General features: G+C 39.2%; 1 protein-coding gene across 1 annotated transcript in view; it reads right to left on the minus strand.

Moving 5' to 3' along the window:
* Nucleotides 1–12,430, minus strand: part of abca12 (ATP-binding cassette, sub-family A (ABC1), member 12) — a 63,278-nt gene that overhangs the window by 21,625 nt on the left and 29,223 nt on the right. Inside the window, exons 24-32 of the mRNA XM_036568053.1 lie at nt 11,727–11,963; nt 10,022–10,166; nt 8,963–9,209; nt 8,115–8,204; nt 6,604–6,703; nt 4,765–4,892; nt 3,323–3,410; nt 2,465–2,570; nt 399–453 (exon numbers count right to left, since the gene is read on the minus strand). Of these exons, the coding sequence (XP_036423946.1) occupies nt 399–453; nt 2,465–2,570; nt 3,323–3,410; nt 4,765–4,892; nt 6,604–6,703; nt 8,115–8,204; nt 8,963–9,209; nt 10,022–10,166; nt 11,727–11,963 (1,196 nt within the window). The remainder of the gene's footprint in view (nt 1–398; nt 454–2,464; nt 2,571–3,322; nt 3,411–4,764; nt 4,893–6,603; nt 6,704–8,114; nt 8,205–8,962; nt 9,210–10,021; nt 10,167–11,726; nt 11,964–12,430) is intronic.

Raw genomic sequence — 12,430 nt, forward strand, 5'->3', positions numbered from 1 at the left:
TAATTGTGCAGAGCTCGGCTTCCAAATTAAGCACAGCAGCAGTCTTCAAGTAAGTTTCGGACGCCGGTGCTGAATGAATTAACCTCTGAGCCACCTTGAGAGCGTGCACATATTATATTGGGCCAGTAATCGATAACCCAAGCTCAGAGGAAATCCATTTAAAACGATCAAAGAGGAGTAAATACAGCAGTCAAACTGCATTACTCCAAGAGCATCAGTGGAATGTAAATAGCAGCACACTGTTTGCATATCTTATCTAAAGCCAAGGCATTTGCCTCACTGTCCTGACCACTGGGTTCTTTGATTTTGGGGCTTGGCAGCCTCATCGCCATTCCGGCACCTTTATGAGCCCTGTGTGCTAAAGAGCGGCACGCTGGAGGAAATGAAAGTGTCCTTACATGGCATCCTCATCTTCCACCTGGCCGGGGTAGGGATGGCTGGACAGTGAGATTGCTGCGGGGAGGGGAAAGAAGGAAGAAAAAAAGAAAGAAGAAGACATGATTTAATACATGAACAATTCACATTCACACAACACTTCCACCCCAGCCACGTCACAGGCACACGGGGCGGCCGCTCTGACAGTCCTTCGCTGGATTTATGCTCCGTTTCGGGCCCCAGTGAGTTCACCGGCAACATTTGAATGATTGCATCTCCCTTTTCCCTTATTGACTGCCGGGCCTGTATTAATCTTGCCCCGGAGGCGGCTAGTGAATCTGAGCCACTAGGCCTGGCCTGGCAGCACTGCTGAAATAAGGCTGGAGCCTCCGTCCTGTTTTATCCACTTCACTCCAGCTCTCAGCACCGCTAATTACGATTCCTGCTGCACGGCAACAAGACTGAAGAGAAACACTGCCCCCTGCCAAAGGACAGTGGAACTGCAGCAGCTGTTGCACAACAGCACAGTGGATGTATGCTTATGGATGACTTTGCATTTGTAAACAAAGCATGGAATTGTGGACAATTTTCTTTGAATTGTAGGCAATGCTTAACTATCTCTCTGTCTGTCTTTCTGCCGCAGTGTGACCACCTCTAATAATCTGCTTTTTAGCCCCACCGATTTGTCCGAACTGTATTCATGAATAGGAGTGCAAATTTGGTCTGACGAGTGGGGGGGGGGCAACCTAAGAGGGTTATAACTTGCATACAGCTATTCAAAATGTCTTTATAAAGTCTTCATTATAAATGTTTTAGCAAAATAATAATAATGAACATGATGACAATTAGGAAGAAAAAGTAAGCACCATTAATAACAATCATAGTACAGTAAAGAAGTATTGAAAATGATTCCTGGGCAGGCTTTATTATTTTTGTCTGACTTTATATACTGACTATAACTAAACAAAACAACACCATGCAACAGCATGGCTCTGTAGTAAAAGAGTCCAGATGCTAAACTGGCCTGCCTGTGGTCCAGATCTGTCACCCATTAAAAACATTTGACACATTATGAAACAAAAAACACAATAAAGGAACTGTTGAGCAGCTGAAATCCAATATCAAGCAAGAATGGTAAAACATTTCATTTTCAAAACTACAGCAGTGTCTCCTCAGTTTCCAAATGCTTAAAGAGTGTTGTTAAAAGAAGAGGTGATGAAACACAGTGGTAAACATGCCCCCGTCCCACCTTTTTTGGAATGTGTTTCTGGCATCAAATTCAAAATGGACATATATTTTTCAAAAAACAATATTTCTCAGTTTCAGTATTTTATATGTTGTCTTTGTACTATTTCCAATGAAATATAGGGTTTATGTGATTTGCATATCATTGCATTTTGTTTTTTGTTTACATTTTACACACCATCCCAACTTTTTTGGAAAGGGGTGGTGGTACAACAATGGACCATATTGAAAACAAACATGGGCAAGACAGTCATGGAATATATGGGAGGTAATGTGTGGTAAATAACTTTACAACTCTAGAATATAGAACTTTTAGTAGCCCATCATTGCATATTCCAGTCAACTTTTCAGTTTTTGGTCATATAATCATGAACATATTATACAAACAAACTAAACTGGGTTTTTATGTAGCATAGGGTGTATTTAATATGGTTTTCAGTGTTTGCTTTATATATATGCTAATGCCCGGCCCCACCTATCAGTGTCATGTCCTGAATGAATATAGAATTCAGCTGATTGTGTTTTACAGGAGCTTAAAACAAGGCTCAGCCCATCAGATTTCAGAAGCCAAACTGTTCGTTTTACAGTTCATATTGGGTCCCATCCTTGATTTTAGGCTTGCTGTTTAATGATTAATCACAGACTGATGCCGGTGAGTTACTGGTCAAAAAGAAAGTTTGCATCACTTTTTATTACATTTGAACAGGGTAGTAAAACAAAAGTAGTAACTCTTGATTTCTGAGGATTAACTTTGAAATGGTATGAAATTTCACTTTTAGCTGGAAAATGCTGATACTGTGATACTGTGCTATAGTGCATGTATGTATGTATGTATGTGACTAACCGTATTTCTGACGTTGGTCCGCTGGGATGTTAGAGCGCAGGATAAAGTTGTTGAGGCTGTTGAGGTAGGCAGGTAAGGTGTGATGGCCTTCTGGGTTGTACCACACCTGCATGTACAGAAACAGGGTTATTCTACACCAATTACTTATATGTAAGGCATTGTTATGTTACAATTCAATCATGTTACAGAGATGGGTGAATACTGAGTTAGGCGTCTTGCCTAAGGACTCTTATTGACATAGCATGGTGTGCTTACTGGGGCAGGGTATTCAACCCTAGTCTGACACGTGGATGGAAGCAGTGTTACCCATTATGATATACCCACCATAATATTCATTGCTTTAAGTACTACAAACTGCACACTAATTAAAACACTCTCCACGCTCTCCAGATTTTGCAATGGTTGCCATTGTTGTTAATGATATCAGTTAATCTTGCAGGCATGTTTTAGTCTGCATGATCACTTGCTCTCATTTGGTCAATGGCGTTTGTGGCAATGTTTGGATAATGAAGAAGATGCCACTGCAAGGCTGTGGCATGAAAAAGATTCTCTGTAAACACCTTCATTGTATATAGACCAGTTTTGGTAAGTTATATTTCTGAAAAATCTGCTACAGAAACAAAAACAGAAGCAACAGCATTAAATGTTGGGAAGCTAATCCAATTCAACTGTTGAGATTTTGACTGGTTTAAATTTAACAATTTTCCTGAAACGACCATGTACTCTGCAGTTGGTTACTAATCCGTCCAGCACTGCACTGTTGTGAGCCAAAGAAGATTATTCTGAATATATTTTGGAATGAATTGGTGCCTGAGATCTAGCACCTGTGCTTTGATGACCAACTGTGTCTGTGATTACCTTAGTTAGGGTCTTGTTCATGGGCACCTCCAGAATGTCCATTTGGAGGTCAATAGGAAGGGACTTCCCAAAGGACCAGCCTCCGTATCTGAGACACAAACAATTTAAACAAGAGTTCATTTGACACCAACACATTAAACAGGTTAGGTTAAAACAAACACACTTTTGCATGTTAATTTCCCATTAATTCCCAGCCTTGATTACTGGTGCAGTCACCTCCTGCCCTCACAATGCATTTGTGAATTGTCTTTGTTGTTCTCCCTGCAACCCAGAGGAGGCTGCACATTTTATAATGTATGAATAATGTATGATTTCCCATAACTATTTTATGCATAGCCTAATAAAGTATTTCCATGCACCATGCATGCTCCACTTCTGGTGACTGTTTGTGTAACATAGGAAGTGCCAAAAGGTCAAAGGAGCCACAGAACAGCAGTGGGGTTACCCAAGAGCTTCCTCTAAAGTTATTCATAATCTAATGATTATTCTCCTAAATAGATATTGCTAGCTAAGCTAAAATGTGTAAGTATTCATAAGGCACGTTTAAATATACTTAAGCACTAATTTGATAATGGGAAAACTACATGAACCAGTCTACATGAGTCAGTCTACACGGCTCAGTCTACATGAGTCAGTCTACACGGCTCAGTCTACATGAGTCATGCTACATGAATTAGTCTACATGAATCAATCTGCATGAATCAGTCTAGATGATTCAGTCTACACAGATCAGTCTGCACGAATCAGTCTACATGAGTGAGTTTACATGATTCAGTCAACATGACTCAGTTTACATAAGGCATTCTATATGAATCAGTCTATATGAATCAGTGTCAATGAATCAGTCCATATGAGAAGGCTACATGAGCCAGTTTATGTGATTCAGTCAACATGATTAATTTTACAAGGGTCATTCTACATGAATCTGTCTACAACTGTCAATAACTCATAAATGCATGAGTCAGTCTGAATGGATCACTCTTTATGAGCACATTATGCTCTCCCCCTCTTCAAGTGTGTTTACTGCTACCAGAGCAGCTCTTCTCCAGCCAATTATGTAGAAAAGATGTAGAAAAATTAAAGGTTAACAGTATATATGCACTAAATAGGCCAAATATCCAGCTAAAGCCCAGGTGTCTTTATTTCATAACAGTTTTAATTCAGTATATCTTCGCATGCTGTCTACATTTAAACTTGAATAATCTGTGACCTGCCAAAATCAGATTATGATCACCTTATACATGTGCATGTAAACAAACTCAGCAATTAAAGTCTAGGACTGGGGTTTATTTGTTCTTGAACTGTATTTGTTCTTAACCTCATCACTTTAGCATTGTTCCATCTTTGCTTTTATGCTATACCCCACTCTGAAAGAATAATGCAGACATAGCATAGCTTCATTTGTCATACTCCTCTTACATTGTGCATTCACATAAACTTGCCTGTTTCTGACGAAGTCATTAGCCGTGGCCAAGAGGTAGTTCTCAATATTGACATCGGTCAGGTTGTAGACGATTTGGGACGAGGGGTTGGTTTTATGAGGAGGTTCAAATCCAGGCTTCTGGCAGGTCTGAAATGAGCAGAGGGAGGAGTGTAGGAGCAGCCAAAGGGTTTTGGGGTTTTCAAAGAAAAAAAAAAGGAGGCAGCCAGCCGTCTGCAGCATGCTGTCACAGAACTAAAGAGTGCCAGTGGTATTTGGGGACAGCGTAAGAGCACAAACACTGCTCAAGTCAGAATGCGCCTCAGGCTGTTTCTATTGTCGTGTGCATTCTAAGTGCTGCAGGATCCATCTTTTGGCACACTTTCACATTTTAGTCTCATCTGTTCACAACATGTGCATTAATATAATGCAACAAACAATAACCAAATAAATAAAACAGGAAGAAAAAATGAGTCACAGATAAATGAGAACAAATGATGTAATGGCACAGTGCAAGTTTGTAGATCTGAGAAACTGTAGAGCAGGGTTTCCAGTTTCAGTCCTAGAGGCCTGGAGTACACTCCTTTAAATTAAAGCATGATTCTACATGGTTCACTGTAGAACTGCAATATAAAGGAGTAAAGGTTATGTCACTTGAATGTCTTACATGCTTCAAACAGTTTTAGTCAGATCTGCCTTAAGTAGCACCAAACCCAGGTTGAATCTAAAACAGCTCCTTCCTTTTTTGTATAGTGTGCTATGTAAGTTATGAAACTCTGGTTTCTGCACCTAAATAGTGCATTTACTGTGCTTCCTATGAAAACAATCCATCCTCAACTCAAAGTGCAGCAGCACAGATCCTAACAAAAAAAGAGACTGACTACTGCACTGACTACCTGTATCTTTCAGGATAGATTTTAAAGTTATGCTAATAGTTTTTGAGGATCTAAATGACCTTAAAGCACCTGGATACCTCTGTTTATGGTCCATGTAAGTATCTGCAGATACTAAAGAATTCTAAAGAATGTCACGTGAATGGATTACGGCCTTCAAATGTTCATGTTTCAGTTGTGTCAAACCAAGGCTGAATCCCAAATAACTCTGTATTCCCTAAATAGTGTGCTAGCTATGAAAGTTTAGATATTCTAGCCTCTACAGCCAAATAGTGCATCATTTATCGAGTATGGACGTGTCCCAAATGACTATTTCTTGGCTTTATCTTTCACCGTTGGGCTGCAGGATGCAGTATTTAAATTTCCTAAGTAGTGCACTATGTAGAGAGCAGGGAGTCCTTTGAGATTCAGCCTCAGCATGGGAAAAAGGGGCGTCGCTGGATTGGTGCTAAATAAAACTAGCGGTTGTAATTTGGTGTCCAAAAAGTACACATGAAGCGAAGCGTCTTGTATTAAACAGTGCTGTGTTATCATAACCTTTTGTTCTCCTTCGGTAGTCCATGGTTGTGTGGCAACAATTACATACTCTAAACAAACTACATTTCTTGAGGGAAGAATCATTAATCACCATTATTATAAGTAATAATAAGTATAAGTTTTTTATTGAAAAAAAAAGTATTTTATCATATCTGATGTTGTCTGCCATGGTATAAAAGCAATAAGCCACTTGAAGCTGTGCGTTGCAGTGATTTTATCACAGGTATTAGGAACTCTGCTTCACGTGGTGATAAAATCACTGTAATGCACTGCCTTTTTGTGGCTTCATCATGGAACATAGCAGTTTTATACCTCCCACTCCTGCTGAGTTATATCAGGTGTTTATATCGCCAAACAGTGCTGTACAAAGGCCCTGCTGGACCAAAGCTGAACATCACTGCGATAGAGCTCAGAGGGTGCCTCTGACTCACCTGTGAATAGTCGCTGCACTTACAGCTCCCAGACCAAGAGGAGCCATTACCTCCGGATGTCCATTCGTCAGATACCGCGCTGCCTCTTCTGCGACACACTCTGTAAGCAAAATACATTTACATAAAACCTTCAGAACCAGCTTACAGAGGGTTTATAACTGATATCGGTATTCCAGCTACACAGCAACACTCTGCAGATTTTTATTCCTTATTTTTGGCCAACAATTTAAAAGCGCCTCTAAGGTCTAGGCTGACATGTGCCAACACTGATTTGAGTGCCTGTAAGGGGAGATCTATCCAATAAACAGGAAGTGTTAATGGAATACTAATGATGCACGCACAACAGCACCGATATGGGCTTTTACCCAGGGATGACACACGAGAGCTTTTCAGAGACACAGTGAAACAGAGTATGTGTGTTAGAGAGAAAGAAAGAGCTGAAGAGAATGCATTATATAGAGAAACAAAGGAAAGAGCAAGCGTAAGGACTGCAATAGAAAATGGTAGAACATTGCAGTACGGAACATGCCTAAAAGCGACACCGCAAAGAAAAAAAAGGATAAATCCGGTAAATAAGGCAAGAAAAAATTCACGCTGCAAATGAAAGTCAGTTCAGCTGGCTCTGTGTGGTCACTCGCATGAAAGAGTCTCTAAATTAGCTCACATTAGCTTTTACAGCTGAAGCACTACACAATACAAAAAGGCCAAGAATGAATGCAAATGAATTTTCCAAAGACTGGTCACAAACTACGCACAGGTGCACTTCATTCAAATTCAAGGCCACACATAGCGTAGCCAGTGTGGCTTTGTTGGTGTAGTGATACCAGTGACTGACACATAGAGCAACACTGTATGTACCTATTAACCAAACCATTTTTATTTAGTTAGAATTAGTGCAACTATTTTAAGTAAAGTCTATGAATTTCTCAATAACTACTATAAAACTAGGTCAAGTAGTTACGGGAGTAAAAAAAGTAAACTGTGAGTTTAAGGTAGAAACTATTGACTTACAATCTTTTATAGGTATTTCTCACACATAGCTCAGAGAAATCCAGTTAAAAGTGTGGATTATGACTTTTAAAATCAATGCTACATTTGTTTTCATAAGTTGTATAGGAGTTATTTTATTATGATTTGAATTTGATAAAGGTTATATCTTGTCTTGAAAAAAAAGATTTGTCCTTTATATTTTGCCATGTTTGTCCATTTCTAAAGGATGTGTATTGAATTTTGATTATGTTGTACTTTTTCTGAATTAACATAAGTACACACACACATAAACACACACCCGTATCGCTGTTGTCGGGACAAAACCTTGTATATCCAAAATGGTAACTTCACAGGAGAAGGAAAAAACACAATTTACTTTTAATGCAAGTCAATGGAGAAACAAGGTTTTGTTCCGACATATATACGATAAATATGAGAATACATGTCAGATGGTCAGTTGGCAGGCTGTCTGAGCACAGCTTGGCCTCCATCACTGCGACAGTGACGAGGAGTATACTCACTCGCTGTCGGGGTTTCCCATGCAGAAGTGGTCAATGCCTGGAAATGACATCATCGTATTCACCAGGTATGTGGAGTTGGGATTCTCATTACTACAGAAAGAAATGGTATCATAGCGTCATTATTCTAAGAAAAGCAAGAAGCAGCTTGCAGCAGAAGGAGCAAAACTTCTTTCATCTCTTGCACTTTTTCCAGGCATCTTGAATCATATACTTGTATACTTACATGTGCAAAGTAGCATCCATTAATCTATTCCTTAATAGAATCCTTGCATCTGTTACATTCACATTTCACTTGATCTATATTGCTGTGTACCTCCAGTACATTTAGTTTACCTACTGCACACATGTTGAGATATGTGATACCCTTTAAGGCTGGTAATTGTATTTATTTGTAGTTATTTGTTTACTATTTGTATTGATTTTTCATAAGCACTAATTTCTATATTCTTTTTATTAAGCACCAAGTTCACCAAGACAAAATCCTTGTGAACTTGACCAAGCAATTCTGTTTCTGATGAAAGGGATGTGATTCACTGTAGATTAAAAACAAAACAAAGACATTTTCATTCAACATATGTACGCTGAAAAAAATGTTTTCAATTTACAGGATTCAAATGTGTTGGGTGTTTGCACATGAATAAAATATGTTCATCAACACATCGTTTGGCAAGAACTGCGATGGTGTAACACATTTTATTAATGTGCAATAAGCTGACACATTTGAATCATGTAGCACTGTTTTTTAGTGTACACTCGTAAACACCGTGAAACAGCTGAATAAACAATCATTTTTAGTGAAACAATCCTTTAACACAGATTCAGATTTAAAAGTAGCTTCGTAAGCATACCTGAAGAAGGCGTACTGTTTGCCAGTGTCATACAGAGCTGGAGAAAGCTCCATCTCAGGGAAGGACTGTAGGTCACTCTTAATGGAACCCAGGCCCATAGCGGCGATGACGAACAGCACAGGGAGCAGGACCTGTGAGATGAGGCCCTTCCAGTCCCTCCTGCAGTGATGGAAACGTTTCAATATCATGGCCATCACCTGCTGGGCCACCAGTGAGAACCCGCTCACCGTGGAGTTACCTGTTAGACCTGCAGCAGGGAACACCACATTACACACTCCAGGTCAGCCGTTATGTACTATAGCTTTTTAGTTACACACACAGTTCAGCTGTTATGTACTATAGCTTTTTAGTTACACACACAGTTCAGCTGTTATGTACTATAGCTTTTTAGTTACACACACAGTTCAGCTGTTATATACTATAGCTTATTAGTTACACACACAGTTCAGCTGTTATGTACTATAGCTTTTTAGTTACACACACAGTTCAGCTGTTATGTACTATAGCTTTTTAGTTACACACACACAGTTCAGCTGTTATATACTATAGCTTATCAGTTACACATGCAGTTCAGCTGTCACATACCATAGCTTATCAGTTACACATGCAGTTCAGCTGTCACATACCATAGCTTATCAGTTACACATGCAGTTCAGCTGTCACATACCATAGCTTATCAGTTATACAGTGCAGTTCAGCTGTTACATACCATAGCTTATCAGTTACAAAGTGCAGTTCATGATGCAGTGTGGCAGGCAAAACAAATTGTTAGTAATTAAATGCAGTCCTACAGGCTTACTGTATTTTCCTCTCTACATACATTCACAGGCCTTTTTAAATAACATGTAGTAGTTGGTCGCATCTGTCAGAGTTTCTCTTGAACTAGCCTTCTTTGGGTCAGATGTGTGCGCAAAGTATTCAACCTTGTTTGTAAGTCTTCACTGTGAAGAAAACTAAAGGGAGGCCTGTGGTAATTTCCAGTAAAGGACAAAGAAATGCCTACTTATCCTGTTAAGGTAGGAAAGCAATACGGTGGGTAATTATAGGAGAAGCACTTACTGGCTTTCTCTCCCAAGTACATGCTGCCGTTGGCATCATCTTGCAGGCTGTCTCTGGAAGCTGCCATTTCCTGCACTGACTCGGACACGGTACACGGCCTGTCCTCCACTGGCTCCAAATCATCTCTTGTCAGCTGCAGGAATACCTGGAGACAGATAAAGGAACAGACCCGAAGCTCTGTTTATATGTGTGTGTCTAGATATGTGTGTGTGTGTCTAGGTAGTCACTGTCATAAGAAAATCTTGCAACCTCTCTTATTTTTTTAATTTTGTGACACCAGCTGCCCTTTACTTCGGCTAACTATGACAAATGATCCAATAGAAATTAGAAATAGTATTTCTGAAGTTACATTCACAGTTAAATTAGAGGAATGCTCCTGCATTTTTCCACATAATCTCAATTCTGTTGCATATGGTCATTTACACTGGACATTAATGCCCCTGTACTCCTGATTCAAAGCACACTTATAGTAGGGGCACTTGCCTATTGTCATCTATTACAAGACTGTTTTGAGTCTATAGTTTTCCTTTCTTTTACTAAATACAGGAAAATGGTTCAAATAATAGTCTATGATAAGTCGCCATGATACATGTGGCAGATAGACATTAGGACATTACAGCATTCTTTTTTTTTTGGGAGACTTGCTTTCAGTTTTTCAAAGAAATCTGGGTTTAGTGCTTTAGAACAAATTGACTTCTTTTTCTCACTAAAGGTTTCTTGACAGCTACGCATCCTTGGAGCTTGATTTTCTCCTCTTGTAGAGAAAAGATGTACTCTCAAAGTACTGTTTATTTGATTTACTGCTTATTTGAAGTACTGTTTATTGATTTTATTTGATACTGTTTATTGGGGACAATTTTGGTGGTCTATCAGGTCTTGCATGGTTGTTCGGAGTCCTATTTTTTCTGTCTCTTTTAGTTGTTTTTTGAGCTCCATTTTTTCAGTTATTTTTCTTTGACATTCCTCTTCCTTATGCAAGTGTATTGTCTTAAATCTAATCTTGTTAGAAATATCTGTTTTGGCCATTTTAGATGCACACAAGAAAGAAATCTGAAGGCAGCTAAAGTGAGTCTGGGTAGTTGCTGGTGTGAATGTTAGTGTCTTTAAAAGGGGAACAGAATTCCTTTGGGAACAGCTTTTGCTGTGAAGACAGAGTTGTAACTGGTTGATTGTAAGATTAGAAGGATGTAAGTGTTAAAGTGGCAGTAGGTGCACAAAAGAAAACAAATTAAATGTATCATTGATATTATTCTTAGTGTTGGGTGGTTTGTGTAATTTTTTGTTCAATATGTTATCTGATGCTGAAAAATGAACATCTTGTAATTAATGGCAGTTTTAAATGGAAACTGAGTAAAGGAAAGGGTGGTCTCTGATTTGTGCACAGTACTGTGTGTAAATCTGTCTCGGTGGATGTGCTTCTAGGCATGCATATACGTCCATCTGTGCCATCTGTGTATAGGTGTGCATAGTGCTAGGTTAGCATATGTGTGGGCGTATCTAACTATCCATCAGTGTACTGTACCTGAGAAGACACACATATATCTCACATATCTACATATATATATACATATTTATATATATATATACATATATATATATACATATGTATATATATATATATATATATATATATATATACACATACATATGTGTGTGTGTGTATTTGCCTGTGTATCCATATGTCAGTGTCTTATATGTATCTCACCTCTTCTAGGGTCGTGTCTGATATGCCATAGCAGCCCAGCTGTAGAGCATCCAGGTTTCTGTCCAGGCCAGTAAGCAGTGAACGGTAGGCAAATGCATTCTGGGAGCTGTAGGCAGGAAGAGAGTAGACCACATCTCCCACCTCTCCCTCTTTCTGTTGAGCCTCAGGCATGTGTGAAAGGATGAAAGCTTTCACCTCCTCGCTGTCAAATTTCTCCTCAGAATCAGGTTGCTGAACCTGAATCCGGAGGAAAACACATCCAATTCACTGGAGCAATGACACTTATCATGGAGAAGAGGTGAAACATGCATTTCTCATGGAAAACATTCTCAGATATTCTACAGAACATGGTTTGCAGCACTGATTTGGCATGAAAGCTCTGAGACTGGTGGAAGTAAGTGCAAACTCTCACTACTCCACTAGGCTCTTTATAGTTAATGCTATGGTTTACAAAATTCTCGCTTTACGCCAAATGTAGCTGAGCAGACAAGATATGTTTGGTGTCTGATGTCTGCTTCTTTGGTTTTGCACTGATGCTACAAGGCTAATGTAGCTAACTAGGAAGAAGTCAAAGCCCCATTGATCAGCATAGTTCAAAATGCATCCACAAATCACTGCATGTTTTCCTCAAACTGTGTTGAGTTGTTGAGGAATCTCAAGTAGACTTGTTTATGTGGTTTCTGTATGGCATATTTATATTTATT

Source organism: Colossoma macropomum, unplaced genomic scaffold (assembly GCF_904425465.1).
Source record: "Colossoma macropomum unplaced genomic scaffold, Colossoma_macropomum, whole genome shotgun sequence".
NCBI lineage: Eukaryota > Metazoa > Chordata > Actinopteri > Characiformes > Serrasalmidae > Colossoma > Colossoma macropomum.